At 37.3% G+C, this 27,744-nt stretch overlaps 6 protein-coding genes across 6 annotated transcripts; 5 read left to right on the top strand and 1 right to left on the bottom strand.

The window, feature by feature from the left end:
- Window positions 1–3,751: 3,751 nt before the first annotated feature.
- LOC143462134 (beta-1,3-galactosyltransferase 1-like) lies at window positions 3,752–10,405 on the top strand. The gene is made up of 6 exons (XM_076960177.1): window positions 3,752–4,937; window positions 5,118–5,332; window positions 5,483–5,711; window positions 6,857–7,348; window positions 9,834–10,048; window positions 10,173–10,405. The coding sequence occupies exons 1-6, from the start codon at window positions 4,822–4,824 to the stop codon at window positions 10,403–10,405; spliced, it is 1,500 nt and encodes a 499-aa protein (XP_076816292.1). The 5' UTR covers window positions 3,752–4,821.
- A 2,844-nt stretch (window positions 10,406–13,249) lies between these two features.
- LOC143462133 (beta-1,3-galactosyltransferase brn-like) lies at window positions 13,250–14,932 on the top strand. The gene is made up of 4 exons (XM_076960176.1): window positions 13,250–13,555; window positions 13,719–13,933; window positions 14,060–14,288; window positions 14,386–14,932. The coding sequence occupies exons 1-4, from the start codon at window positions 13,440–13,442 to the stop codon at window positions 14,930–14,932; spliced, it is 1,107 nt and encodes a 368-aa protein (XP_076816291.1). The 5' UTR covers window positions 13,250–13,439.
- An 851-nt stretch (window positions 14,933–15,783) lies between these two features.
- LOC143462129 (kelch-like protein 41a) lies at window positions 15,784–17,163 on the bottom strand. Its single transcript, XM_076960172.1, has one exon. It carries the CDS (start codon window positions 17,161–17,163, stop codon window positions 15,784–15,786), a length of 1,380 nt encoding a protein of 459 aa, XP_076816287.1.
- A 656-nt stretch (window positions 17,164–17,819) lies between these two features.
- Window positions 17,820–18,335, top strand: LOC143462128 (beta-1,3-galactosyltransferase brn-like). Its single transcript, XM_076960171.1, has one exon. It carries the CDS (start codon window positions 17,820–17,822, stop codon window positions 18,333–18,335), a length of 516 nt encoding a protein of 171 aa, XP_076816286.1.
- Window positions 18,336–21,598: 3,263 nt separating this feature from the next.
- Window positions 21,599–23,252, top strand: LOC143462127 (beta-1,3-galactosyltransferase brn-like). The gene is made up of 2 exons (XM_076960170.1): window positions 21,599–22,157; window positions 22,706–23,252. The coding sequence occupies exons 1-2, from the start codon at window positions 21,949–21,951 to the stop codon at window positions 23,250–23,252; spliced, it is 756 nt and encodes a 251-aa protein (XP_076816285.1). The 5' UTR covers window positions 21,599–21,948.
- A 3,071-nt stretch (window positions 23,253–26,323) lies between these two features.
- Window positions 26,324–27,726, top strand: LOC143462126 (beta-1,3-galactosyltransferase brn-like). Its single transcript, XM_076960169.1, has 4 exons — window positions 26,324–26,352; window positions 26,516–26,730; window positions 26,855–27,083; window positions 27,183–27,726. The coding sequence occupies exons 1-4, from the start codon at window positions 26,324–26,326 to the stop codon at window positions 27,724–27,726; spliced, it is 1,017 nt and encodes a 338-aa protein (XP_076816284.1).
- Window positions 27,727–27,744: the final 18 nt, after the last annotated feature.

Below are 27,744 nucleotides of genomic sequence, written 5' to 3'. Positions count from 1 at the left end.
CATAAATCGCTTTATAGCACAATTTCAAGTTCCGCAAAGTCGAACAAGTTTTTAAAAGAACCAAATTTTTATTCCGATAACGACAAAAGCAGCTGTTTACTTGGTACGTTAATATGAATAAATCTTTCAAAGACAAGTATACTGCAATTAAAAAGCAGTTTCAACATTCTGAATTACACTTATTTAAATCAAACGACGTTGAAACTGACCTTGATATATTTTCGCAGGAAAAAACATATCCTGGAGTATGATTATTTTCATCAAGTCGGCTGCATCTTACGGGAGACGTCGCGAATGGATTCGTAAAACCTGGGGTTCTATTGGCTATCTCGATGGCGCCACTTTCCAAATTGTTTTTGTGATTGGTCAAGCAAAGGCAACTACTCAAGCTCTATTGGACGAGGAACATAACAGATACAGAGATATATTGCAAGTCGACGTTTCGGACGCGTACCTGTGAGTGAAAGATGTGTTATTTTTCACTCACAAATATTCTACCTGGCATCTTCTAAATCAGCGTGGTCCAACTGCAGGCCCGCGGGCCAAAGTTGGCCCGCGAGCACCGATTTTTTGGCCCGCGAAATGATAGTCAGCTTTGATAGTCACTTTGGAAGAACCTCGACCGGAGATGTCACATTGATCAGCATTTAGTAGCTAAATTTTGAACTATTCTAATTTCAGTTTTAATAAAAAAAGAGAACTTTTTTCAGTTTTAATATCAGTGTCACATTGTTTTTCAGTTCTAATTTAAAAACATTGGCCCGCAAGATAAAAAAATTTTCTGATTTTGGCCCGCGATGAAAAGAAGTTGGACCACGCTGTTCTAAATCATGGATTTCTATTTGATAAACAATGCTTTAACGATTTCAGAGATGTCGGTTTGAAGACGTTATCGGGGATGCAGTGGACCTCAGATAAGCTTCCCCGTCAATATTTCTACTCCAGTGGTGATGATGATATGATAATTGATCTCGTAAATGTAAAGGAGGCCGTTAATAAAAACATTGCAAAAGTTTCTAAGGAAAAGTGGCCAGAATTTCCAATCATTTGCACTTACGAAACAAGAGAATCATCCCATCCTATACGGAACAAACAACACAAAAATTTTATTTCTGTACAAGATTATAGTGAGCCAAACTGGCCCAAGTTTTGCCTCGGTGGATTCTACACAACCAGCGTTCGCGTCATCAGACAATTGTGGGAAGCGTCGTTGACTTCAAAGCGCATAAATACAGACGACGTTTTCATAACTGGAATACTTCGACAGAAAATTGGAATGCCCGATGAAATGGTGGTGCCAGGAATAAGTGAAACCTGCCAACACTTGGACGGGTTTAAGGAAAATAGATTCAGTACTTTTTGGTCAAAACAAATGAAGAAAATCGAAACTAAAAATACCTGTTTCAACCATTAAGGATTCCATTTACCTGCTATCAGTATATTCGTTTTTCTATTATTTACTGAAATTGTTTGATTGCGTCAAACCGGTAAAGTCTTTGCTTTCGAGATGCCTATACACATTTTTAATGTTGGTGTAACAGCAGTTGTAGACTTGGTCACTTGCCTGGCTGCAGAGTATTACCTACTTATTGTTTTCAACCTTTTGTTTAATTGTTGTTGCGGTTTAAACTTGTGATAAGTGATTGCGCATATTGTTATTGCTTTGATATAATCTTTGCCGAGAATTTCTTGGCAAGAACAAATATTTGCACGTCCCCTGTACGGCTTTTCATTTAAGCATTCAAATAGCAAATATATCTAAACAAATATTTGGACTTTCAGAGAGTGACTGGCTTACAGAATCTAACTTGAATGACCAAAGAATCTAACTGGAATGACAAGTCAAGTTACCTTTATAAGACTCTGGACAGATGGATATTTTTGGACGAAGTGACATGTCAGGTTAAGCCAATTGATATCTAAAGTCACTTTTCACACAGAAAGCGAAAAATACCGCTTTCGTAAAAAAAAACGTTTGAAAACTTAAAATATTTTCTTTATTTGGCGGCCTCATCCTGGTTCGTAAACATATGAACTTTATTTCTAGTTATATTTTGATTTTTTGGACAAAAAAAGAAAAATCGTTTACCTTAATGTAATCTATTCAAAAATGACCGAGTCGAGGCAAGATTCTTTTCAACTAGTGACTCGAGTCGATTCATAACATTCAAGTTATTCTCTAGAAAAGAAGTCAAGGCAAGTGTTTGCGAAACGTTTGTATCAACGACCGTTTTCCGTTTGTACAAATTTCACTTCCGTTAACAGTTTATTGAAGATTGCAAATTTTTTTCACCACGTAAGTTAATTTGATTGTCTAATTATGTACCTATGCTGTACCCCAAAATCCACGCACCAAACCATTTCCTTTTTTTTGAAAACAAACCACTTCGAAAGTGTGTATGGGAAACTTTACTTAAGTTGTGCGTTGAGATTATCTTGGCAAAATGCAAAGCTGAGTCAGTTCTACTTCGTTCTATATATTGTAAATCTGACAATTTACCAAACAAAATGCCCTGGACACCCATTAGGTGATTTGGCCATAGCCATAAGCAAACTTGAACTAACGGCATTTCATGTTTAATCTTGGGCCATGCAGAAATGTTTCATGAGTACACACAATGTTATTTATTTTATTGAAATTTTAGCCCAAGGTGTAAGAGGGTGAACTGGTTAAGTCGCAAATTTAACGAGAAAGTGTTCTTTCATTTGTGTGTTTTCCGAGTCCAAGGTATACTATATATCGGCATGTGTCGAAAGTATTGCGTAACAAATGGATTAGGCGGATTCTTTGAGTCTTCCGCTTTCGGCTTCCAACAAATAGTTTCGTAAAATCACTTTCAGTGGTTGTGAGTGATCGCGTTTTACATACTTTCACGGTTTAGGAACATACAGAAGATTGAGCAGAAAGTGAAAAACCTACAAAGAAGTAAGGCACAGTCACTCCAGAAAGTATAATTATTACAAGGGTATGACGTTTTCATAACTGGAATACTTCGACAGAAAATTGGAATGCCCGAGGAAATGGTGGTTCCAGGAATAAGTGAAACCTGCCAACACTTGGGGGGCGGATTAAAAGAAAATAAATTCCAGATATTTTGGTCAGAACAAATAAAGAAAATCGAAAATCAAAATTCCTGTTTCAATCTTTAAGATTTACCATTCATATGTTATCAAAGAATTCACTTTTTTGTTTTTAGTTTGCATCGTTTTTCACAAGAAGAAGATTATAAACAACAGTTCATCCATGCATTGCACATTGAAGCAAGACAATTATGGAAATCTAACTTTCAAGGCCAAATAGCAAAACTCAAAATAATTACACGACTGATATTGAGGACAATGCGAAACGCAAGTAAACAATATACATCCATGAAATCGTTGTGATAAGATTTATCAGACGCTTTCACTTCTGTGGTTGCAGACATACTGTAGTAGCCTAAATTTATACCTTCTAATCTAAATCTAACTCAAGTCAAACTTTAAACAAGTGAAATTATCTTTTTCACGTACCGGTGTCCGATCTCTCCTATAAGCTCTTACCTTTAACAACTGGGTTGCCTACTTTTCGTGAAATGTTACTTTCTTTAAGTAAGTACATGAAATACATCTGTGTAATGAGAGACGGCGAGTAAATGAGAACAAAGCGCACCAGGTAACCCCACAATAGTGGGGCAGGTAACAGTCATTTAAGTCGTAACACAGTTACAAAGGAAGTTTTATTTCGCTTGATTAATAATTGTTTTTTGTTTTACATTCGTTGAAGCAAGTGTGATGTTTAATGCGCCCAATACGCAAGTTATTTGCACAGCACAGTTGCACAGCAGCCCAAAAATAATGAACAGTGTTAATTCAGCAATTTTGTGTCAGAGATAGGTCAAAAAATTCCTAGCAAAGATGAGATCAGATCTGTATGTAGTAGAGCGGCCTTTTTTGAAAACAGAACCGGTTAGATTAGACCATACACACAACTATAAGCATAAGGAGCGGCATGAAGTTTGCGGTCCAACAGATTTAAGCGTGAAAACCTATACTAGATGCAGTAGTTACTTGTTAATAAAAGCTGCTACCCATCATACTCCATAGAAGTATACTTAATAATATTTAAGGGCTTTAGTTTCCACTCATTTATCGTGACTGACTCGAGTCACTTTTTGCAAAGACTTGATTTAATTCGAGGCTCTTTCTAAAAAAAATATATAAACGACTCGACTTGACTCGAGTCGCTTCATGTTGATTTATAGGTTTCAGCATTAAAGTAGAACGATTTTATTCTTCTTTTGTCCAAACAAATTAGTGAAACTTAAAATAAAGTTTTGTTTGTCTACAATTCATACGAACGGGTATTGGGCAGCAAAATTAAGAAAACTTAAATTTTCAAATGTTGCTTTTCGAAAGAAACGGTATTTTTGCTTTCAGTATGCCTTGGCTTCCTATATCGTTTAACTTGACCAAACTCGAGTCTTATTTGCCAAATGGCTCTACTTGACTCGAGTCTGTTTTTGCAAGACACTCGACTTGCCTTATTCAACTCGAGTTTGATGACTTGGTTACGACTCTGACCTTAACAATGTGCAACGAAAATCAGGTTTTCTAATTCTGGAAGTCAACAATTTTCGGAAAAACATGGCCTGGTCTTCCGACAGTGTCGCACAGTTCCTCCCACACACAAGCGAATATAAAAGTTTTTGTTTCAGTCCATAGCAGGGAACAATGTTACGTTTGATGCATAGGTCTACTTGATTTTAAGCGCAGTTACTATAAACGAAATAATATTTTTCAATTTGTCTATGGATTGCCCTTACCAGGGTTGTTTTAAAAGCAATGACATTTTTTGTTGGTCGCAACAAAAAACTAAAGTTTTTTGCGATTGTGTTGGGGCTTGTGGTTTGGAGTTTTCTGGTGATTACCATGCAAGTCAGACGAACTAACCGCCACCAGTGAGTATTGCAAAACTTCTCGATAGCAAATAATAAAAAATTAAAAAGCGGTGAATTTCATTTACACAAACTGTGTATCCACTAGTCATAACTTATCACTATGTCAACAAAAAGAATCAGAGAAAACATGTTTGTTTCTTCTGCTACGTTTGAAGATAATCCGTGGATTTTTAACTCTAGCCAAAGTAGCAAAGCGCGCCAGAAAAACGCTGCCATTAATACGCCAGCAACGCAGAGAGAAATGACGTTGCAAGCAAGAGACATCTCATATTCGAACACAACCGATGCTCCAATTGGTTTCTCTTCTGAAACAACTTCAATTTCATCGAAATCTTACGAATTTCTGCAGGAGCCAACATTTTTTTCCAACAGAGAAATTAACAGCTGTTTATTAGGTATGCTGATGTAGCCTAAATAAAAAAATCAAAAACATTTTGCAAATTTGCAAAGATATAAATATGTTGTTTGAAACATTGCAATGTTCTAAAATTAAATCAAACTTTTTTGTTAACCATGCTTAAACTGAATCTGGTTTATTTTTGAAGGAAAAAACATATCTTGGAGCATGATTATTTTCATCAAGTCGGCTGCATCCTACGGGAGACGTCGCGAATGGATTCGTAAAACCTGGGGTTCTATTGACTATCTTGATGGTGTCACCTTTCAAACTATTTTTGTAACTGGTCAAACAGATGCGAAAACCCAAGCTCTATTGGACGAGGAACATAGTAGATATGGAGACATATTGCAAGTCGACGCTTCAGATGCATATCTGTAAGAGAAATACGTGCTTGAATAAGCGCTTTTTGTTTATTCACATATACTTCTATGCTTTAGGTTAAGGGTTCCAACCATTTTTCCTCGCTTCCCTAAAAATCCTTTCATGCGTTGTCGCACCCCAATTGTCTCCAAAAAGACAAAACGTTTTAACTTAAGCTGAGACTCAACTATGCTCCAGTTGACTGATGTGCACCATTCGACTGACAACACTTTAAGATTCAACTACTGTACTTAGGCCATTTTTTTTCTCAAGTTTCGCGCCCCCTAAAAGGCAAGTTATCAAGCCTGGTTGAGAAAATCTGCTATTTTGTAGATTCTGAGTGGGTCGATGCTAAACTAGGGCTACCATATCAGAAAAAGCCAAATTCCTGTCTGTCTCAATGACCAACTTTTGCGACAATAAACAGGCGCTACACCACTTTTTACAGTATATGTTCGTACATCCTACCAAACCAAACGCTTATTTTTTCTGCAAGACAGCATAAATGTCACAGAGGGGAAAAAGTACAGAATTGCCACATTTGCTTAGTCCAACTACTTTCTTTTTAATAGACAATAGCCATCTTGTAAGCAGTAGTATTACTTTTGTTCTTGGTTATTAGTAATATTGAGAAAGTGTACAACACCTATAATAGAAACCTTTTCTTGTAAGCTATTTCTAATGTAATATTAAAACCTTTCGGCCGGAAAAAGGTTAAAGTATTCTAAACACACACAACAATAGTGTACAATAATTCATCAGGTAAATTAAGTTAAGATATCCTCATAAGTCAAAAGGGTCTCTTCATAGCTTGCCTGCATCTCGTCAGTAAATTTACATTTTCGCTTTGCCATTTTCAACAGCAAAACAATAACAAAGTTTAATCTTTGGCACTAAACAAACTCTTATGGTGAAATACTTGCCAGTTAACTTTCATGAAATACAATGTTCAAAAACCCGGACTTTTAAGCACTTTTTAATATTTATCCCTGACGCAGATTTGAACAATAAAGTCCCTGACATGGAAAATCCTGACGTATGGCAACCCTTATGCTAAAGGGCGGTGTTTGTTAGGTGGCAACGGAATGTCAAGTGTTGACGTTACCGATTTTTAAATATAATTCTTTTTATTTATCAAAAGCTATTTTCACGATTTCAGAGATGTCGGTTTCAAGACGTTATCGGGGATGCAGTGGACCTCAGACAAGCTTCCCCGTCAATATTTCTACTCCAGCGGTGATGATGATATGATGATTGATCTCGTTAAAGTCAAGGAGGCCGTTGATAAAAACATTGCAAAAATTTCTGAGGAAAAGTGGCCAGAATTTCCAATCATTTGCACTTACGAAACAACAGAATCAGCGCATCCTATACGGGACAAACAAGACAAAAATTTTATTTCTGTACAAGATTATAGTGAGCCAAACTGGCCCAAGTTTTGCCTCGGTGGATTCTATACAACCAGCGTTCGCGTCATCAGACAATTGTGGGAAGCGTCGTTGACTTCAAAGCGCATAAATACAGACGACGTTTTCATAACTGGAATACTTCGACAGAAAATCGGAATGCCCGATGAAATGGTGGTGCCAGGAATAAGTGAAACCTGCCAACACTTGGGCGGGTTTATTGAAAACAGATTCAAGACAATATGGTCAGAAAGAAAGAAGAAATTTGAAAACAAGAGCATCTGTTTTAAAATTTAAGATTACATGGTCTACGAGTTCGTGTTATAACAGAGAGAATTTCTTTTGAGCTCTGTTGTTATATGGCTTCACTTATTCTTATATTTTATGTGTACGGTTTAGGCCTTTACGGTTTTAGGCTAAAAATGATAAGTCATACCACGACACGGAGGTTATCTCCAATTCGTTGTACATGAGATCACAAATGAAAAAACGTAGCCATAGCCATATCCACTTGCACTTGCGTTGTTTGTGCTACAATTTATTTGAAAGAATTAAGTTAATTGAAGTTGACCAACTTCTATCTCGACTTCTGCATGGCAGGTTACAGTCATACCGAAATTTGATCACTTTAAATGCAACATACCTCGTTAAATGACTTTGTCAACTAAATATGAGACAAAATGTCTGATTTTAATACTTTTATGTATATACTTTATTAATTGGTACATTCACCATTTAGACATTTACTGCACGATATGAATTGTTAGTTTCAAACTTTTAAACTTGACAACACTACACTATGCCGAGTTGTGTGTAATCTATCGCGTATATAACGTTTGTGATTTAGTTCCGTATTTCAGTGTGTTGTTTCATCCTTTGTTATCCATTGTTAACCCTTCATCCATTTTCCGTCCATTGTTTATTCATTTTCATAATTTATTCGTTGTCATCCTGTATTTCGAGCCATCTCTGTACTCAAAGCAAGAATCGTTTCTCACTTCTATAAATTTAATCACTAATCAAGCGAACCATTTCACACTGCGCGCTTGAACTAACCGTTGGTAATTTTCAAGGTTGTGAATATGGTAGTTCCATGCTGTATGCGTGAAGCGTTTTAATTTATTCAAGTTGTCCGATTAAATTGATTTTATTTATAACTTGACTTGTAAGATGGGCTAATGTCGAGGAGGCAGTTTACAACTTCATGATTGTCCGTTTACAGCGGAGAAACTCGAAACTGAATACGTTGGCGTGACGTTATGAAAAACAGGAGTCAGTAAGCTGCTTGTCTGCAAAGTTAGCTGAAGATTTTACGAACAAGCATCCAGGTTTGGGGAGTAATTTTTGATAAGCCTTCATTTCCTTTGTTGCAGTTGAAATAAAAACATGATTCAGGGTACACAGCCCAAAGGTTGGACAAATTCGCCGTGCGGTGGCGCTACAACCGCCATAGTACTGCATAGCACTATAGCCAGGGTTGCCATACCGTCCTTATTTCTAATATTTTCCTTTTTTTGAAGGTCTGTGTATTAGAAAAAATTTTGTTTTTTCTTCTAAGATTTATCCTTATTTTCACTTACGTTCTTATTTTCGTCTTATTTTTAGGGCAGAGGTTCGTATTTTGGCATTTTGACACCTTCATTATAACATATTGTACCAAAGAGATACATAAATTAAGAAAATGCAAACAGTATCTGGTTTTTTCAATTTTGGAACATTGATTGCCTTCTGTTGTGCACTGTTTAAGGTAGTATTTTTTTTTGGTTCCTGTTCGACCTTATTTTTGAGTGCAGACCGATGGCAACCCTGACTATAGCTTATGGGTGTGGGTGTAAAGAAACTAAGACTAAACTCTGAATTCCTCTGCATAAAAGGAAAAGATGTAAAGCCATTGCAATATAAGTGAATAAAATATTTCAGATCTCACCCTCATGAAGCCGAAACAATCAAATTTTGTCTAGGCTAATGATGATAAAATGTATATTTTAGGACTTATATACGCTGGAGAGCGCTTTCACCGGTTAAGGTCAACTTGCTGTTTCCGTATCAGCAGACGATTGTTTAACAATTTCAATGATAGGTTATTTGAAGAAGCTCTTAAAGAGTCAACTTAGTGATGGGCGTTTGCCCCTTTTCTTTCGGTTATATTTTGATGCCATTCTTTCACTACCATCATTTCTTGTTGCGCAATGCGAGAGGTTTTAAGCGCTCTGCTGAGTGCATACACATTCGTGTAAGTGAATTTACGACGAAAATGTGGCATTGTGTGATTATGAATTTGGGCCCAAATCTGGAAGCAGTTTTTTTTCACACTTAAGCCCCAACCCGAACCGAACAGCTCTGAAAAGAGTTACAACTCTGATTCATAATATATCATGAATAATTTTATTTTTGCTTTATTCATATATCTTACTCCTATATCTTCAGCTTGTAATTTGAATAGAAATGCTATTTCTTGACGGTCACAACCAACATTTTAAGTATTTTGCAGTTCTGTTGGGGCTTGTGCCTTGGGCTCTGTTACTGCTTACCATGCAAGCCAGCTATGTAAAGCTTCATCAGTAAGTACCTGTAACTATCAGAAACATTTTCGACTTTGAAAACAAAAGACAGTAACCTAAGTTTCAATCGAATGAATCGACTTCTCTTAACTCAATATCTTGTGTAAAAGTGAAAAATATTTCTTAGACATGCTGCGTTTAACAATAAGCCATGGTTTTTGATTTGCAGCCAAAGTTGTAAAAGGTCAAATAATCCCGAAGCCATTAACACCGCAGCGACACAGAAGGAAATGACGTTGCAATCAAGAAACGTCACAACCTCGAACAAAACCGACGCTTCCGATAAATCGCTTTATAGCACAATTTCAAGTTCCGCAAAGTCGACCAATTTCTTAACAGAACCAAATATTTATTCCAATAACGACAAAAGCAGCTGTTTACTTGGTACGTTAATATGAATAAATCTTTCAAAGACAAGTATACTGCAATTAAAAAGCAGTTTCAACATTCTGAATTACACTTATTTAAATCAAACGACGTTGAAACTGACCTTGGTATATTTTCGCAGGAAAAAACATATCTTGGAGTATGATTATTTTCATCAAGTCGGCTGCATCTTACGGGAGACGTCGCGAATGGATTCGTAAAACCTGGGGTTCTATAGGCTATCTCGATGGCGCCACTTTCCAAATTGTTTTTGTGATTGGTCAAGCACAGGAAAGTACTCAAGCTCTATTGGACGAGGAACATAACATATATGGATACATATTGCAAGTCGAGGCTTCGGACGCGTACCAGTGAGTGAAATATGTGCTTAGATAAATGGTATACTAGTCACCTACACCCATAAGTTGTTAATCGTGACTGAACTCATACTAAAAAATGGGTTTTGGGGAAAAGGGAAACCAGTTTTTTCAGTTCAGTGTTCCTTTTAAATTCATCTCCTCCGTTAGACGTATTTGTCAAAATCCATTTTCACGATTACAGAGATGTCGGTTTCAAGACGTTATCGGGGACGCAGTGGACCTCAGACAAGCTTTTCCTCAAATATTTTTATGATACTCAAATATGATGATGATATGATCTCGTAAAATTAAAAGAGGCCGTTGATCAAAACATAGCAAAAGTTTCTGAGAAAAAGTGGCCAGAATTCCCAATCATTTGCACATACGAAACAAGCTGGGTTATAAGCAAGCCTATTCGATGGAAGCTATCAAAAAATTATATCTCAGAAAAAGATTACCGTTGGCCATTTTGGCCCAAGTATTGCCTCGATGGATTCTACACAACCAGCGTTCGGGTCATCAGACAAATGTGGGAAGCGTCGTTGACTTCAAAGCGCATAAATACAGACGACGTTTTCATAACTGGAATACTTCGACAGAAAAATCGGAATGCCCGATGAAATGGTGGTGCCAGGAATAAATGAAACCTGCCAACACTTGGGCGGATTAGACATAAATAAATTCAAGAGCATGTGGACAGAAAGAAAGAGGAAATTTGAAAACAAGAGGATTTTTTTTAAACTTTAAAATTACATGGTTTACTAGTCCGTGTGGTAACAGACAGAATTTCTTTTGAACTCTGTTGTTATATGGCTTCACTTATTCTTTTGTTTTATGTGTACGGTTTAGGGCTTTAGGCTAAAATGGATAAGTCATACCACGTCACGGAGGTTATTTTCAATTCGTTGTACAAGAGATCACAAATGAAAAAACATAGTTATAGCCATAGCCACTTGCAATTGCGTTGTGTGTGCTACAATTTTTTTGCAAGAATTACATTAATCAAAGTTGACCAACTCCTCACTCGACTTCTGCATGGTAGGTTACAGTCATACCGAAATTTGATCACCAGGTTTGCTTCACTAAATGACTTTGTCAACTAAATATTTTACAAAATGTCTGATTTTAATACTTTTATGTACATACTTTATTAATAGCTACATTCACCATTTAAACATTTATTGCCTGATAAGAATTGTTAGTTTTAAGTTTTAAACATGAAGACATAACATTGAAAGCCGAGTTGTGTGTAATCTATCGCGTATATAGCGTTTGTGATTTAGTCGCGTATTTCAGTGTGTTGTTTCATCCTTTGTTATCCGTTGTTAACCCTTCATCCATTTTTCCGTCCATTGTTTATTCATTTTCGTAATTTATTCGTTGTCATCCTGTATTTCGAGCCATCCCTGTACTAAAAGAAAGAATCGTTTATTGCTTCTAAAAATTTAATCACTAATCAAGCGAACCATTTCACAATGCTCGCTTAAAGTAACCGTTTGTGATTTTCAAGGTTGTGATTAGGATCGTCTCATGCTGTAGACTGGGTTGTGAAGAGGTTGCAGTCCGTCTGTTTTAACTAATTCAAGACGTCCGGTTAAATTGTTTTTATTTATAACTTGACTTGTAAGGTGAGCTAATGTCGAGGAGGCAGTTTACAACTTTATAATTGTCCGTTTAAAGCGGGGAAACTCGATACAGAAGGATTTGTCTTGACGTTATGAAAAACAGGAGTAAGTAAGCTGCTTGTCTGTAAAGTTAGCTGAAACTTTTACGAACAAGCATCCAGGTTTGGGGAGTAATTTTTGATAATCCCTCACCTGCTTTGTTGCAGTTGAAAAGATAAATATGACTCAGGCTCCAACCACAGAAGACCTACACAGCTGGCACGCAGTGTTAGTTAAGTGAAAATGAAATGAAGTGCTGTGGCGCTTGAGGGTCCCAACTCCGAACAAATGACGAGGCTGCTTTCCAAGCAGACATAAACAAGCAAAACTCGCATACCAAGCGCACAGTATTTAACACAATGTCTAAATACGAAGAATTTAAAGCTTGAAGCTCAAAGTTTGGACAAAGTCACCGTACGGTGGCGCTACAAACGCCATATTACTGCATAGCACTTTAGCCAGGATTGCCCTACCGTCCTTATTTCTAAGATTTGTCCCTAATTACACTTGCGTTATTATTTTCGTCTTATTTTTAGGGCAAAGATTAGTATTTTTGGCATTTTGATACCTTTAGTATACCATTTCCATTTTGTAACAAAGAGATACAAAGATGGAGAACATGTAAATAGTATCTCGTTTTTTCCTTTTTGGAACATTGCTTGCCTTTTCCAGTTGTGCCTATTTAAGGTGGCATTCTTCTTTTTTTCTTGTTCGTCCTTATTTTTGAGTCCAGACCGATGGCAACCCTGCCTATAGCGTATGGGTATGGGTGCAAAAAAAACTAAGACTAATCTCTGAATTCCTCCGCATAAAAGGAAAAGATGTAAAACCATTGCAATATAAGTGAAAAAAATAATTCAGATCTCACCCTCATTAAGCCGAAACAACCAAACTTAGTCTAAGCTGATGATGATGAAAATGTGTATTTTGGGACTTATATACGCTGGAAAGCGCTTTCAAAGGTTAAGATCGCCTTGCTGTGTCCGTATCATCAGACGAGTGTTTAACAATTTCAATGATAGGTTATGTGAAGAAGCTCTTAAAGAGTCAACTTGGTGACGGACGTTTGCCCCTTTTCTTTCGGTTATATTTTGATGCCATTCTCTGACTAACATCATTACTTGTTGCGTTATGCAAAGGTTTAAAGCGCTCTGCTGAGTGCATACACATTCGTGTAAGTGAATTTACGACGAAAATGTGGCAGAGCGTGAATATGATTTTGGGCCCAAATCTGGAATCAGTTTTGTTTCACACTTAAGCCTGAACCCGAACCGAAAAGCTCTGAAAAGAGTTACAACTCTGATTTAAAATATATCATGAATAATTTTATTTTTGCTTTATCCATATATCTTACTCCTATATCTTCAGCTTTTAATTTGAAGAGAAATGCTATTTCTTGACGGTCGCAACAAAATTTTTAAATATTTTGCTGTTGTATTGGGGTTTGTGACTTGGAATCTCTTACTGCTTACCATGCAAGCCAGCTATGTAAAGCATCAACAGTAAGTATATATCGGAAACACTTTCGACTTTCAGAACAAAACACAGAAACCTAAGTTTCAATCGAATAAATCGATTTCTCTTAACTCAATATCTTGTGCAAAAGTAAAAAATATTTCTTACACATGCTGCGTTTAACAATAAGCCATGGCTTTTGATTTTCAGCCAAAGTTGTAAAAGGTCAAATAGTCCAGAAGCCATTAAAACCGCAGCGACGCAGAAGGAAATGACGTTGCAATCAAGAAACGTCACATCCTCGAACAAAACCGACACTTCCGATAAATCGCTTTATAGCACAATTTCTAGTTCCGCAAAGTCGATCAAGATCTTAAAAGAACCAATGTTTTATTTTAAGAACGACAAAAGCAGCTGTTTTCCTGGTACGTTAATATTCATGACTAAAACTTACAAAAACAGGTATACTGCAATTAAACAAGTTACAACATTCTGAATTACACTTATTTGCATCAAACGACGTTGAAACTGACCTTGGTATATTCTCGCAGGAAAAAAAATATCTTGGAGCATGATTATTTTCATCAAGTCGGCAGCATCTTACGGGATACGTCGCGAATGGATTCGTAACACCTGGGGTTCTATTGGCTATCTGGATGGCGCCACTTTCCAAATTGTTTTTGTGATTGGTCAAGCAAAGGCAACTACTCAAGCTTTATTGGACGAGGAATATAACAGATACGGAGATATATTGCAAGTCGAGGCTTCGGACGCATACCAGTGAGAGAAAGATGTGTTATTTTTTATTCACATATTCCACCTGGCTTCTTCTAAATCATGGATTTCTATTTCATAAACAATGCTTTAATGATTTCAGAGATGTCGGTTTGAAGACGTTATCGGGGATGCAGTGGACCTTAGATAAGCTTCCCCGTCAATATTTCTACTCCAGTGGTGATGATGATATGATGATTGATCTCGTTAAAGTAAAGGAGGCCGTTGATCAAAACATTGCAAAAACTTCTGAGGAAAAGTGGCCAGAATTTCCAATCATTTGCACTTTCGAAACATCCTTGGTTGAAAGCAAGCCTATTCGATGGAAGCTATCAAAAAATTATATCTCAGAAAAAGATTACCGTTGGCCATTTTGGCCCAAGTTTTGCAAAGGTGGATACTACACAACCAGCGTTCGCGTCATCACACAATTGTGGGAAGCGTCGTTGACTTCAAAGCGCATAAATACAGACGACGTTTTCATAACTGGAATACTTCGACAGAAAATTGGAATGCCCGATGAAATGGTGGTGCCAGGAATAAGTGAAACCTGCCAACACTTGGGCGGGTTTATTGAAAACAGATTCAAGACAATGTGGTCAGAAAGAAAGAAGAAATTTGAAAACAAGAGCATCTGTTTTAAACTTTAAGATTACATGGTCTAATAATCCGTATTGTAACAAACTGATTTTTTTTAGCTCTGTTGTTGTCAGGCTTCACTTAATCTTATCTTTTATATGTACGGTTTAGGGCTTTAGGCTAAAAATGATAAGTCATACCACGTCACGAATGTTATCTCCAATTCGTTGTACAAGAGATCACAAATGAAAAACCACAGCCTAATTGTAAACACTAGTTTTCGGGAATTCTTTTATTGTTGTTTCAAGTTACGGTGGTTTGCTTCTTTAACTATCGGTTTGATAAGCTGCGTCGAGCTGGTACTTGCATGGAATGACCGTTTCTCTGTGCTCAGGATTACGTAGCATGATTTTGTTAGTATGATCTATGAACACTTCTGCTAGTACTTCTTCAAACATTTTATTAGGGAACTGATAGCAGCTGTGTATGAAGTGATTACATTGCTTAGCAGACTAAAAATTCACCAGTTTGTATTCAATAATATTAGAACAACTTTTGAAAGGGACTGTGTTTACAGTGCGTTCTTTGACAAATGCTACATCACGAAAATGGAAAAAGAAGGTGCACCACATAGAAAAAATGCCATGTCAAACAAGATATTTACAAGCGTAACTTTATAACTGCATCACAAGTTGACTAAGAAAGAATTGCGTGAATCTAAATTCAAGATCATAGAAGTAACTAAAACCAAATAAATGACTAGTGGCAGTATAAAAGATGTCTATCGAAGAGATATCATAAAATTAAGATGCAATGAAAATTATTTTGGAAATGTTAACAGACTCAAACTTAAGAGCTCGAGTCAAAAAACAAAAATTAAAAACTGGACATTTAATACCAGTTAGTGAGAAAAAAATCACCATCACTTGTCTAGTTGCAGAAGCATCCAACAATTCTTCACAGAGTCGTAAACTTCTACATCAGAGTGATCTTTTGAATTAACTACATAAATGTTTCCGTTAGAAACACAAGCCGTATGATTAGATCTTGGCTTATGCATGGAGGCAACATAGATCCACACTTTAGCTGATGGGTCATACTTCTCCACCGATGCCGTGGTAGAGTCGCCCCTGGTTTTCCCACCAATTGCATAAATGTGATTGTTAAGAACTACTGCAGCAAAATCTGTTCGAGTTTTCTTCATGGGCGCAATTCTTCTCCAGATTTCCCCATCATAGCATTCCACAAAACGCAAAACCCGTGACTGGTTGGGGGTACCACCCATGGCGTAGAGGCATCCATTGAAGGAGACCAATGTTAAACCTTCTCGTTTCTGCAACATGCTTGGTGTCCAAACCCACATTTTGTCATCAATGTCATAAGCTTCGACGCTGGACAACCAGCGTGAGTTGTGCTCAAGCCCTCCCGCTACATAAATGCAACCCTCCAAGATTGTGCACCCAAATTTTCGCCTACCAACGCTTAAGTCTCGCAAACGAATCCATTTAGTTACAGACGCTGTTTGGATGCAATTGCACCAAAATTCGGTCGAAGATCTGCTGATTTGTGGACGAGTTCCTCCTATTGCAAACAGTTTGTCACCCTGCACAATCACAACAGAGTTTTCCTTCCCGGGATAATAGACGGGATGGTAATCAGTATCAGACGAATTAATCTGCGACAATGATTTTTCTGTAGCATCAAAGACTGTATATTCTGATTGGTGTCCAAACTCATCTCGCTTGAGCGTGATAGCGATATGATTGTTGCTACAATCTTCAGTGAAACGACTCCGTTTTATTTCACTGATTTTTGCCAAGATCTCTGGATAGTCCTCTTTCACAAGCTTGTTACTCCTCTCAGCTTCATTCAAGTATTTTGTCTTAAGTTGCTGCAGCTTAATTCGATCAAACAACTTAGGAAAATATTCCTTACGTTCATTTTTCCTGTGTTCAGTCCAGGAGGTAATACATTTAAGCAGATCCATGCCATTGTTATCGGCCTTCAAGTCCAAAAATGATTCAAAGTCATGAAATTCTAACTCGTTGATCTTATTGCTGGAACACAAATTGATGCTGAAATCGACTCTTCGCGCAATGCTCTGAGACATTGCATTGTATTTGTTCAACAATATCCAGTCTGCCAGGAGTGTGTCTTCATTGCTGTTGGCAACAATAAAATCAGTGCATTCTGTTTTGATGAGTGGAATTTGTAGAAAATCTGCAGCTGCCAGCACATCACCAACATTGTCACAGGTTAATAAGTCGTCATCAGAGTAAAGCCCATCAACAATAATCTTCATGATATCAACAGGTATTCCGATAATGTTTGTTGAATTTTTACAATTGTCATGCAAATCTGATGAGAGAAGGGTTTTGAAATATTCAGAATGTGGCACCAACACACATTTATGCACCCTAAATTCCTCACTCGCAACAATAATAGTAAAATCGCACAAAGTTTTAGATGTTTTTCTGTCTTCGTTAAGGTACTGCCAAACATCAGTTGCCTTTTCCTTCTTTAAGCGATTGTAAAAATTCTCTTCATAAGCAGGGTAACTATAGTCAAACAAATCCGTCTCTTCATCAGAATAGCATGATCAGAATAGCATAATCAGCATGAATATTTTCATTAATTCGGCTGCATCCTACGGGTGACGTTGCGAATGGATTCGTAAAACCTGGGGTTCTATTGGCTATCTCGATGGCGCCACATTTTAAACTGTTTTTGTGATTGGTCAAGCAAAGGCAACTACTCAAGCTCTATTGGACGAGGAATATAGCAGATACGGAGACATAGGGCATGTCGACGCTTCAGACGCATACCTGTGAGTGAAAGATGTGTTATTTTTCATTCACATATTCCACGTGGTATACTGTACTTCTAAATCATGGATTTCTACTTAATAAACAATGCATTAACGACTTCAGAGATGACGGTTTGCAGACGTTATCAGAGATGCAGTGGACCTCAGACAAGCTTCCCCGTCAATATTTCTACTCCAGCGGTGATGATGATATGATGATTGATCTCGTAAAAGTAAAAGAGGCCATTGATCAAAACATTGCAAAAATTTCTGATGAAAAGTGGCCAGAATTTCCAATCATTTGCACTTACGAAACAACAGAATCATCCCATCCTATACGGGACAAACAAGACAAAAATTTTATTTCTGTACAAGATTATAGTGAGCCAAACTGGCCCAAGTTTTGCCTCGGTGGATTCTATACAACCAGCGTTCGCGTCATCAGACAATTGTGGGAAGCGTCGTTGACTTCAAAGCGCATAAATACAGACGACGTTTTTATAACTGGAATACTTCGACAGAAAATTGGAATGCCCGATGAAATGGTGGTGCCAGGAATAAGTGAAACCTGCCAACACTTGGGCGGGTTTTTTGAAAACAAATTCAAGACAATGTGGTCAGAAAGAAAGATGAAATTTGAAAACAAGAGCATCTGTTTTAAACTTTAAGATTACATGGTCTACGAGTTCGTGTTATAACAAAGAGAATTTCTTTTGAGCTCTGTTGTTATATGGCTTCACTTATTCTTATATTTTATGTGTACGGTTTAGGGCAGAAGTGTCCAACCTTTTTGGCGAAAGGGCCACATGCGATTTACGAATGATTGCGCGGGCCACTTGAATGTTTACTGCTAATAATTTCTAATTAAAACCCTCACACCAAAATTCTAATCTTAGAAATATGAATTATCCTCTTTTGCAATTATAAGAACAATAAACATACCAAGATATAGTAAATTCAACAAAGTTGTTAATGCACGTCGACATTTCACTGTAAAGTTTGGCACTGTTTTTCTCAAACAAGTTTGGCAATATTCGGTGAGATGGACGATGTAGCAATGCGAAGCGAGTTTTTCACATGGCTGTCAGAAATTAGTAAACAAATAATAAATGCCAATTTCTCGGAATGTAAGTTCGCTATAAATTACGTAGGCCAAGTAGTTGGTAATAGCCTATAAGTCATATCGAAAAATACCGCGCGGGCCACGGGTTGGACACCCCTTGGTTTAGGGTTTAAGGCTAAAAAGGATAAGTCATACACGTCACGGAGGTTATCTCCAATTCGTTGTACAAGAAATCACAAATGAAAGAACATAACCATAGCCATACCCACTTGCACTTGCGTTGTGTGTGCTACAATTTATTTTAAAGAATTAAGTTATTCACAGTTGACCAACTTTAATCTCGACTTCTGCATGGCAGGTTACAGTCATACCGAAATTTGATCACCAGGTTTGCCTCGCTAAATGACTTTGTCAACTAAATACCGGTATGTGACAAAATGTCTGATTTTAATACTTTTATGTATATACTTTATTAATTGGTACATTCACCATTTAGACATTTACTGCACGGTATGAATTGTTAGTTTTTAAGTTTTAAACTTGGCAACATAACACTACACTATGCCGAGTTGTGTGCAATCTATCGCGTATATAGCGTTTGTGATTTAGTTGCGTATTTCAGTGTGTTGTTTCATCCTTTGTTATCCATTGTTAACCCTTCATCCATTTTTCCGTCCATTGTTTATTCATTTTCGTAATTTATTCGTTGTCATCCTGTATTTTGAGCCATCCCTGTACTCAAAGCAAGAATCGTTTCTTGCTTCTATAAATTTAATCATTAATCAAGCGGACCATTTCAAACTGCTCGCTTGAACTAACCGTTGGTTATTTTCAAGGTTGTGACTAGGATCCTCCCATGCTGTATGCGCTATTGTGACTAGGATCGGAATACGCTGTATGCGTAAAGCGTTTTAATTTATTCAAGACGTCCGATTAAATTGATTTTATTTATAACTTGACTTGTAAGATGGGTTAATGTCGAGGAGGCAGTTTACAATTTCATGATTGTCCGTTTGAAGCGGGGAAACGCGAAACTGAAGACGTTGGCATGACTTTATGAAAAACAGGAGTCAGAAAGCCGCTTGTCTGTAAAGTTAGCTGAAAATTTTAGGAACAAGTTTCCAAGTTTGGGGAGTAACTTTTGATAAGTTTGCATCTGCTTTGTTGCAGTGGAAAAGAAAACCATGACTCAGGCTCCAACCACAAAAGACCTACAGCTGGCACGCAGTGTTAGTTAAGTGAAAATGAGATGAAGCGCTGTGGCGCTTGAGGGTCTCAACTCCGAACAAATGACGAGGTTGCTTTCCAAGCAGACATAAATAAGCAAAAAGTGCATACCAAGCGCACAGTAATAAACACAATGTCTAATTAAGAAATACTTAACGCGGTTAGCCCAAAGGTTGGACAAAATCAACGCGCGGTGGCGCTAAAATCATCACAGTACTGTAAAGATCTAAATAAACTAAAAGATTATTCCCTGCATTTAAAGAAAAGGAAAAGATGTAAAACCATTGCAAGATAAGTGAATAAAATATTTCAGATCTCACCCTCATTAAGCCGAAACAACCAAATTTAGTCTAGGCTGCTGCTGATAAAAATGTATATTTTAGGACTTATATACACTGGAGAGCGTTTTCAACGGTTAAGGTCGCCTTGCTGTATCTGTATCAGCAGACGAATGTTTAACATTTTCAATGATAGGTTATGTGAAGAAGCTCTTAAAGAGTAGGGCTACCATATATCCTCTTTTAGGAGGATTTGTTCTCTTTTCTAAAGAAAAATGAATTGTCCTCCGAGGACACTGAAAAATGCCCAAATGTCCTCCTTTTTTGCATTTTGCGTTTTCTTGCTTAAATTTTCAACAGAATTATATGTTTATGTGACTTTTCGGCATGAGGCCTAAGTCAAGTCAAATGACTTTTCAGCGACAGCACGAGGTCTAATCATTTTTCTTATCATTGTTTTAATTTAGACAAACATAAAATCTAAATAAAGCTAAGCAATAATGCCAAAGAGGAACACTGTGTTTTCTGATGAACTGCGGCAGAAGTAGGCCTATCCTTGTTTCAGAAAAGGACGTAATGATTCTGAAGCCGAATACATTACTTGCGCATATGCGTATAATTATCCAAAAACATGTGATAAATTCTTTAAACGTAAAACTTTATTTGCATTGTACTTGCTGGCGAAATGGTCCTCTTTTTTGGCGATGAAAATATGGTGGGCCTATTAAAGAGTCAACTTAGTGATGGGCGTTTGCCCCTTTTCTTCGGTTATATTTTGATGCCATTCTCTGACTATCATCATTACTTGTTGCGTTATGCAAAGGTTTAAATCGCTCTGCTGAGTGCATACACATTCGTGTAAGTGAATTTACGACGAAAATGTGGCAGAGTGTGAATATGAATTTTTGCCTAAATCTGGAACCAGTTTTGTTTCACACTTAAGCCCGAACCCGAACCCGAACAGCTCTGAAAAGAGTTACAACTCCGATTCATAATATATCATAAATAATTTTATTTTTGCTTTATCCATATATCTTACTCCTATATCTTCAGTTTGTAATTTGAAAAGAAATGCTATTTCTTGTCGGTCGCAACAAAATTTTTAAATATTTTGCTGTTGTGTTGGGGCTTGTGACTTGGAATATCCTACTGCTTACAATGCAAGCCAGCTATGTAAAGCTTCAACAGTAAGTATATATCGGAAACTTTTTCGAATTTCAAAACAAAAGACAGAAACCTAAGTTTCAATCGAATGAATCGACTTGTCTTAACTCAATACCTTGTGTTAAAGTAAAAAATATTTCTTAGACATGCGTCGTTTAACAATAAGCCATGGCTTTTGATTTGCAGCCAAAGTTGTAAAAGGTCAAATAATCTCGAAACCGTTAACAACACAGCGACGCAGAAGGAAATGACGTTGCAATCAAGAAACGTCACAACCTTGAACAAAACCTACGCTTCCAATAAATCGCTTTATAGCACAATTTCTAGTTCCGCAAAGTCGAACAAGTTTTTAAAAGAACCAAATTTTTATTCCAATAACGACAAAAGCAGCTGTTTACTTGGTACGTTAATATGACTAACACTTTCAAAAAAAAGTTTACTGCAATTAAACAAGTTACAACATTCTGAATTACACTTATAAATCAAATGAGGTTGAAATTGTGAAACTGGCCTTGGTATATTTTCGCAGGAAAAAACATATCCTGGAGCATGATTATTTTCATCAAGTCGGCTGCATCTTACGGGAGACGTCGCGAATGGATTCGTAACACCTGGGGTTCTATAGGCTATCTCGATGGCGCCACTTTCCAAACTGTTTTTGTGATTGGTCAAGCGGATGCAAGGACTCAAGTTCTATTGGACGAGGAATATAACAGGTTTGGAGACATATTACAAGTCAACGCTTCGGACGCATACCAGTGAGTGAAATATGTGCTTAGATGTATGGCAGGGGCGGGCAACTTCTTCGGTCGGCGGGCCTGATATGAGAAAATGAAGTACTTGGCGGGCCGGATCCCGGAATCGAAACAGTAATCGTGTATTTAAACACCTATGCAAGGAATAAATCGTATTTAATGTAAACTTTAACCCTATTTTCCCTAGGTGTGGCTTATCTTGCACACAGTCACAGCAAAACGTGGCGTACAGTTGCATTGTTTACTGTAGAAACTTGAAATTTGTTGACCTTTCCTAAAAAATGTTCAGCTATCTCTCCATGTCTGTTTTATCATGTAAGACCGGAAACTGTCTGCGGGGAGCTCAAAATCCCGTCGCGGGCCGTATGTTGCCCGCCCCTGATGTATGGTATACTACTCACCTACACCCATAAGTAGTAAATCCGGAATGAACTCATATTAAAAAGTTGGGTTTTGGGGAAAACGGAAACCAGTTTTTTCAGTTCAGTGTTCCTTTTAATTTCATCTCCTCCATTAGACGTATTTGTCAAAATGCATTTTCACGATTACAGAGATGTCGGTTTCAAGACGTTATCGGGGATGCAGTGGACCTCAGATAAGCTTCCCCTCAAAGATTTCTACTCCAGTGGTGATGATGATATGATGATTGATCTCGTAAAATTAAAAGAGGCCGTTGATGAAAACATTGCAAAAATTTCTGTGGAAAAGTGGCCAGAATTCCCAATCATTTGCACTTACGAAACAAGCTGGGTTATAAGCAAGCCTATTCGCGGGAAGATATCAAAAAATTATATCTCAGAAAAAGATAACCGTTGGCCATTTTGGCCCAAGTATTGCCTCGGTGGATTCTACACAACCAGCGTTCGCGTCATCACACAATTGTGGGAAGCGTCGTTGACTTCAAAGCGCATAAATACAGACGACGTTTTCATAACTGGAATACTTCGACAGAAAATTGGAATGCCCGATGAAATGGTGGTGCCAGGAATAAGTGAAACCTGCCAACATTTGGGCGGGTTTATTGAAAACAGATTCAAGACAATATGGTCAGAAAGAAAGATGAAATTTGAAAACAAGAGCATCTGTTTTAAACCTTAAGATTACATGATCTACGAGTTCGTGTTATAACAGACACAATTTCTTTTGAGCTCTGTTGTTATATGGCTTCACTTATTCTTATATTTTATGTGTACGGTTTAGGGCAGAAGTGTCCAACCTTTTTGGCGAAAGGGCCACATGCGATTTACGAATGATTGCGCGGGCCACTTGAATGCTTACTGCTAATAATTTCTAATTAAAACCCTCACACCAAAATTCTAATCTTAGAAATATGAATTATCCTCTTTTGCAATTATAAGAACAATAAACATACCAAGATATAGTAAATTCAACAAAGTTGTTACTGCACGTCGACATTTCAATGTAAAGTTTGGCACTGTTTTTCTCAAACAAGTTTGGCAATATTCGGTGAGATGGAGGATGTAGCAATGCGAAGCGAGTTTTTCACATGGCTGTCAGAAATTAGTAAACAAACAATAAATGCCAATTTCTCGGAATGTAAGTTCGCCATAAATTACGTAGGCCAAGTAGTTGGTAATAGCCTATAAGTCATATCGAAAAATACCGCGCGGGCCACGGGTTGGACACCCCTTGGTTTAGGGTTTAAGGCTAAAAAGGATAAGTCATACACGTCACGGAGGTTATCTCCAATTCGTTGTACAAGAAATCACAAATGAAAAAACGTAGCCATAGCCATACCCACTTGCACTTGCGTTGTGTGTGCTACAATTTATTTTAAAGAATTAAGTTATTCACAGTTGACCAACTTTAATCTCGACTTCTGCATGGCAGGTTATACAGTCATACCGAAATTTGATCACCAGGTTTGCCTCGCTAAATGACTTTGTCAACTAAATACCGGTATGTGACAAAATGTCTGATTTTAATACTTTTATGTATATACTTTATTAATTGGTACATTCACCATTTAGACATTTACTGCACGGTATGAATTGTTAGTTTTTAAGTTTTAAACTTGACAACATAACACTACACTATGCCGAGTTGTGTGCAATCTATCGCGTATATAGCGTTTGTGATTTAGTCGCGTATTTCAGTGTGTTGTTTCATCCTTTGTTATCCGTTGTTAACCCTTCATCCAGTTTTCCGTCCATTGTTTATTCATTTTCATAATTTATTCGTTGTCATCCTGTATTTCGAGCCATCCCTGTACTCAATTAAGCAAGAATCGTTTCTTGCTTCTATAAATTTAATCATTAATCAAGCGGACCATTTCAAACTGCTCGCTTGAACTAACCGTTGGTTATTTTCAAGGTTGTGACTAGGATCCTCCCATGCTGTATGCGCTATTGTGACTAGGATCGGAATACGCTGTATGCGTAAAGCGTTTTAATTTATGCAAGATGTCCGATTAAATTGATTTTATTTACAACTTGACTTGTAAGATGGGTTAATGTCGAGGAGGCAGTTTACAACTTTATGATTGTCCGTTTGAAGCGGGGAAACGCGAAACTGAAGACGTTGGCATGACTTTATGAAAAACAGGAGTCAGAAAGCCGCTTGTCTGTAAAGTTAGCTGAAAATTTTAGGAACAAGTATCCAAGTTTGGGGAGTAACTTTTGATAAGTTTGCATCTGCTTTGTTGCAGTGGAAAAGAAAACCATGACTCAGGCTCCAACCACAAAAGACCTACACAGCTGGCACGCAGTGTTAGTTAAGTGAAAATGAGATGAAGTGCTGTGGCGCTTGAGGGTCCCAACTTCGAACAAATGACGAGGTTGCTTTCCAAGCAGACATAAATAAGCAAAAATTGCATACCAAGCGCACAGTAATAAACACAATGTCTAATTAAGAAATACTTAACGCGGTTAGCCCAAAGGTTGGACAAAATCAACGTGCGGTGGCGCTAAAATCATCACAGTACTGTAAAGATCTAAATAAACTAAAAGATTATTCCCTGCATTTAAAGAAAAGGAAAAGATGTAAAACCATTGCAAGATAAGTGAAAAAAATATTTCAGATCTCACCCTCATTTACCAGAAACGACCAAATTTAGTCTTGGCTGCTGCTGATAAAAATGTATATTTTAGGACTTATATACACTGAAGAGCGCTTTCAACGGTTAATGTCGCCTTGCTGTATCCGTATCAGCAGACGAATGTTTAACATTTTCAATGATAGGTTATGTGAAGAAACTCTTAAAGAGTAGGGCTACCATATATCCTCTTTTAGGAGGATTTGTTCTCTTTTCTAAAGAAAAATGAATTGTCCTCCGAGGACACTGAAAAATGCCCAAATGTCCTCCTTTTTTGCATTTTGCGTTTTCTTGCTTAAATTTTCAACAGAATTATATATTTATGTGACTTTTCGGCATGAGGCCTAAGTCAAGTCAAATGACTTTTCAGCGACAGCACGAGGTCTAATCATTTTTCTTATAATTGTTTTAATTTAGACAAACATAAAATCTAAATAAAGCTAAGCAATAATGCCAAAGAGGAACACTGTGTTTTCTGATGAACTGCGGCAGAAGTAGGCCTATCCTTGTTTCAGAAAAGGACGAAATGATTCTGAAGCCGAATACATTACTTGGGCATATGCGTATAATTATCCAAAAACATGTGATAAATTCTTTAAACGTAAAACTTTATTTGCATTGTACTTGCTGGCGAAATGGTCCTCTTTTTTGGCGATGAAAATATGGTAGGCCTATTAAAGAGTCAACTTAGTGATGGGCGTTTGCCCCTTTTCTTCGGTTATATTTTGATGCCATTCTCTGACTATCATCATTACTTGTTGCGTTATGCAAAGGTTTAAATCGCTCTGCTGAGTGCATACACATTCGTGTAAGTGAATTTACGACGAAAATGTGGCAGAGTGTGAATATGAATTTTTGCCTAAATCTGGAACCAGTTTTGTTTCACACTTAAGCCCCAACCCGAACTCGAACCGAACATCTCTGAAAAGAGTTACAACTCTGATTCATAATATATCACGAATAAATTTTATTTTTACTTTTTCCATATATCTTACTCCTATATCTTCAGCTTGTAATTTGAAAAGAAATGCTATTTCTTGACGGTCACAACAAAAATTTTAAGTATTTTGCTGTTCTGTTTGGGCTTGTCATTTGGGTTCTGTTACTGCTTACCATGCAAGCCAGCTATGTAAAGCTTCAACAGTAAGTATATATCGGAAACATTTTCGAATTTCAAAACAAAAGACAGAAACCTAAGTTTCAATCGAATGAATCGACTTGTCTTAACTCAATATCTTGTGTAAAAGTAAAAAATATTTCTTACACATGCTGCGTTTAACAATAAGCCATGGTTTTTGATTTGCAGCCAAAGTTGTAAAAGGTCAAATAATCTCGAAGCCGTTAACAACGCAGCGACGCAGAAGGAAATGACGTTGCAATCAAGAAACGTCACAACCTTGAACAAAACCTACGCTTCCAATAAATCGCTTTATAGCACAATTTCAAGTTCCGCAAAGTCGAACAAGTTTTTAAAAGAACCAATGTTTTATTCCAATAACGACAAAAGCAGCTGTTTACTTGGTACGTTAATATGAATAAATTTCTCAAAGACAAGTATACTGCAATTAAAAAGCAGTTTCAACATTCTGAATTACACATATTTAAATCAAACGACGTTGAAACTGACCTTGGTATATTTTCGCAGGAAAAAACATATCTTGGAGTATGATTATTTTCATCAAGTCGGCTGCATCTTACGGGATACGTCGCGAATGGATTCGTAAAACCTGGGGTTCTATAGGCCATCTCGATGGCGCCACTTTCCAAATTGTTTTTGTGATTGGTCAAGCAAAGGCAACGACTCAAGCTTTATTGGACGAGGAATATGACAGATACGGAGATATATTGCAAGTCGACGTTTCGGACGCATACCAGTGAGTGAAATTTGTGTTATTTTTCACTCACATATATTCTACCTGGCATCTTCTAAATCATGGATTTCTATTTGATAAACAATGCTTCAATGATTTCAGAGATGTCGGTTTCAAGACGTTATCGGGGATGCGGTGGACCTCAGACAAGCTTCCTCATCAATATTTCTACTCCAGCGGTGATGATGATATGATGATTGATCTCGTAAAATTAATGGAGGCCGTTGATAAAAACATTGCAAAAATTTCTGAGGAAAAGTGGCCAGAATTTCCAATCATTTGCACTTACGAAACAAGAGAATCAGGGCATCCTATACGGGACAAACAACACAAAAATTTTATTTCTGTACAAGATTATAGTGAGCCAAACTGGCCCAAGTTTTGCCTCGGTGGATTCTACACAACCAGCGTTCGCGTCATCAGACAATTGTGGGAAGCGTCGTTGACTTCAAAGCGCATAAATACAGACGACGTTTTCATAACTGGAATACTTCGACAGAAAATTGGAATGCCCGATGAAATGGTGGTGCCAGGAATAAGTGAAACCTGCCAACACTTGGACGGTTTTTTTGAAAACAAATTCAAGACAATGTGGTCAGAAAGAAAGAAGAAATTTGAAAACAAGAGCATCTGTTTTAAACTTTAAGATTACATGGTCTACGAG

This window comes from Clavelina lepadiformis, chromosome 6 (genome assembly GCF_947623445.1).
Source record: "Clavelina lepadiformis chromosome 6, kaClaLepa1.1, whole genome shotgun sequence".
In the NCBI taxonomy this organism is placed as follows: Eukaryota; Metazoa; Chordata; class Ascidiacea; order Aplousobranchia; family Clavelinidae; genus Clavelina; species Clavelina lepadiformis.
Note: the sequence above shows the minus strand (reverse complement) of the source record. Positions and strands in the feature narration are given on the sequence as shown.

Excerpts from the sequence above, each read along its gene's own strand:
- LOC143462134 (XM_076960177.1), top strand. The coding sequence starts at position 4,822 with ATGACATTTTTTGTTGGTCGCAACAAAAAACTAAAGTTTTTTGCGATT. Across the intron at positions 5,333-5,482 it reads AATTAACAGCTGTTTATTAG|GAAAAAACATATCTTGGAGC; the intron begins GTATGCTGATGT and ends TTATTTTTGAAG. Across the intron at positions 7,349-9,833 it reads AACAGATTCAAGACAATATG|CCAAAGTTGTAAAAGGTCAA; the intron begins GTCAGAAAGAAA and ends TTTGATTTGCAG.
- LOC143462133 (XM_076960176.1), top strand. The coding sequence starts at position 13,440 with ATGCTATTTCTTGACGGTCGCAACAAAATTTTTAAATATTTTGCTGTT. Across the intron at positions 13,556-13,718 it reads AGCTATGTAAAGCATCAACA|CCAAAGTTGTAAAAGGTCAA; the intron begins GTAAGTATATAT and ends TTTGATTTTCAG. Across the intron at positions 13,934-14,059 it reads CAAAAGCAGCTGTTTTCCTG|GAAAAAAAATATCTTGGAGC; the intron begins GTACGTTAATAT and ends ATATTCTCGCAG.
- LOC143462129 (XM_076960172.1), bottom strand. The coding sequence starts at position 17,163 with ATGAAGATTATTGTTGATGGGCTTTACTCTGATGACGACTTATTAACC.
- LOC143462128 (XM_076960171.1), top strand. The coding sequence starts at position 17,820 with ATGCAGTGGACCTCAGACAAGCTTCCCCGTCAATATTTCTACTCCAGC.
- LOC143462127 (XM_076960170.1), top strand. The coding sequence starts at position 21,949 with ATGATTATTTTCATCAAGTCGGCTGCATCTTACGGGAGACGTCGCGAA. Across the intron at positions 22,158-22,705 it reads AACGCTTCGGACGCATACCA|AGATGTCGGTTTCAAGACGT; the intron begins GTGAGTGAAATA and ends TCACGATTACAG.
- LOC143462126 (XM_076960169.1), top strand. The coding sequence starts at position 26,324 with ATGCAAGCCAGCTATGTAAAGCTTCAACA. Across the intron at positions 26,731-26,854 it reads CAAAAGCAGCTGTTTACTTG|GAAAAAACATATCTTGGAGT; the intron begins GTACGTTAATAT and ends ATATTTTCGCAG. Across the intron at positions 27,084-27,182 it reads GACGTTTCGGACGCATACCA|AGATGTCGGTTTCAAGACGT; the intron begins GTGAGTGAAATT and ends CAATGATTTCAG.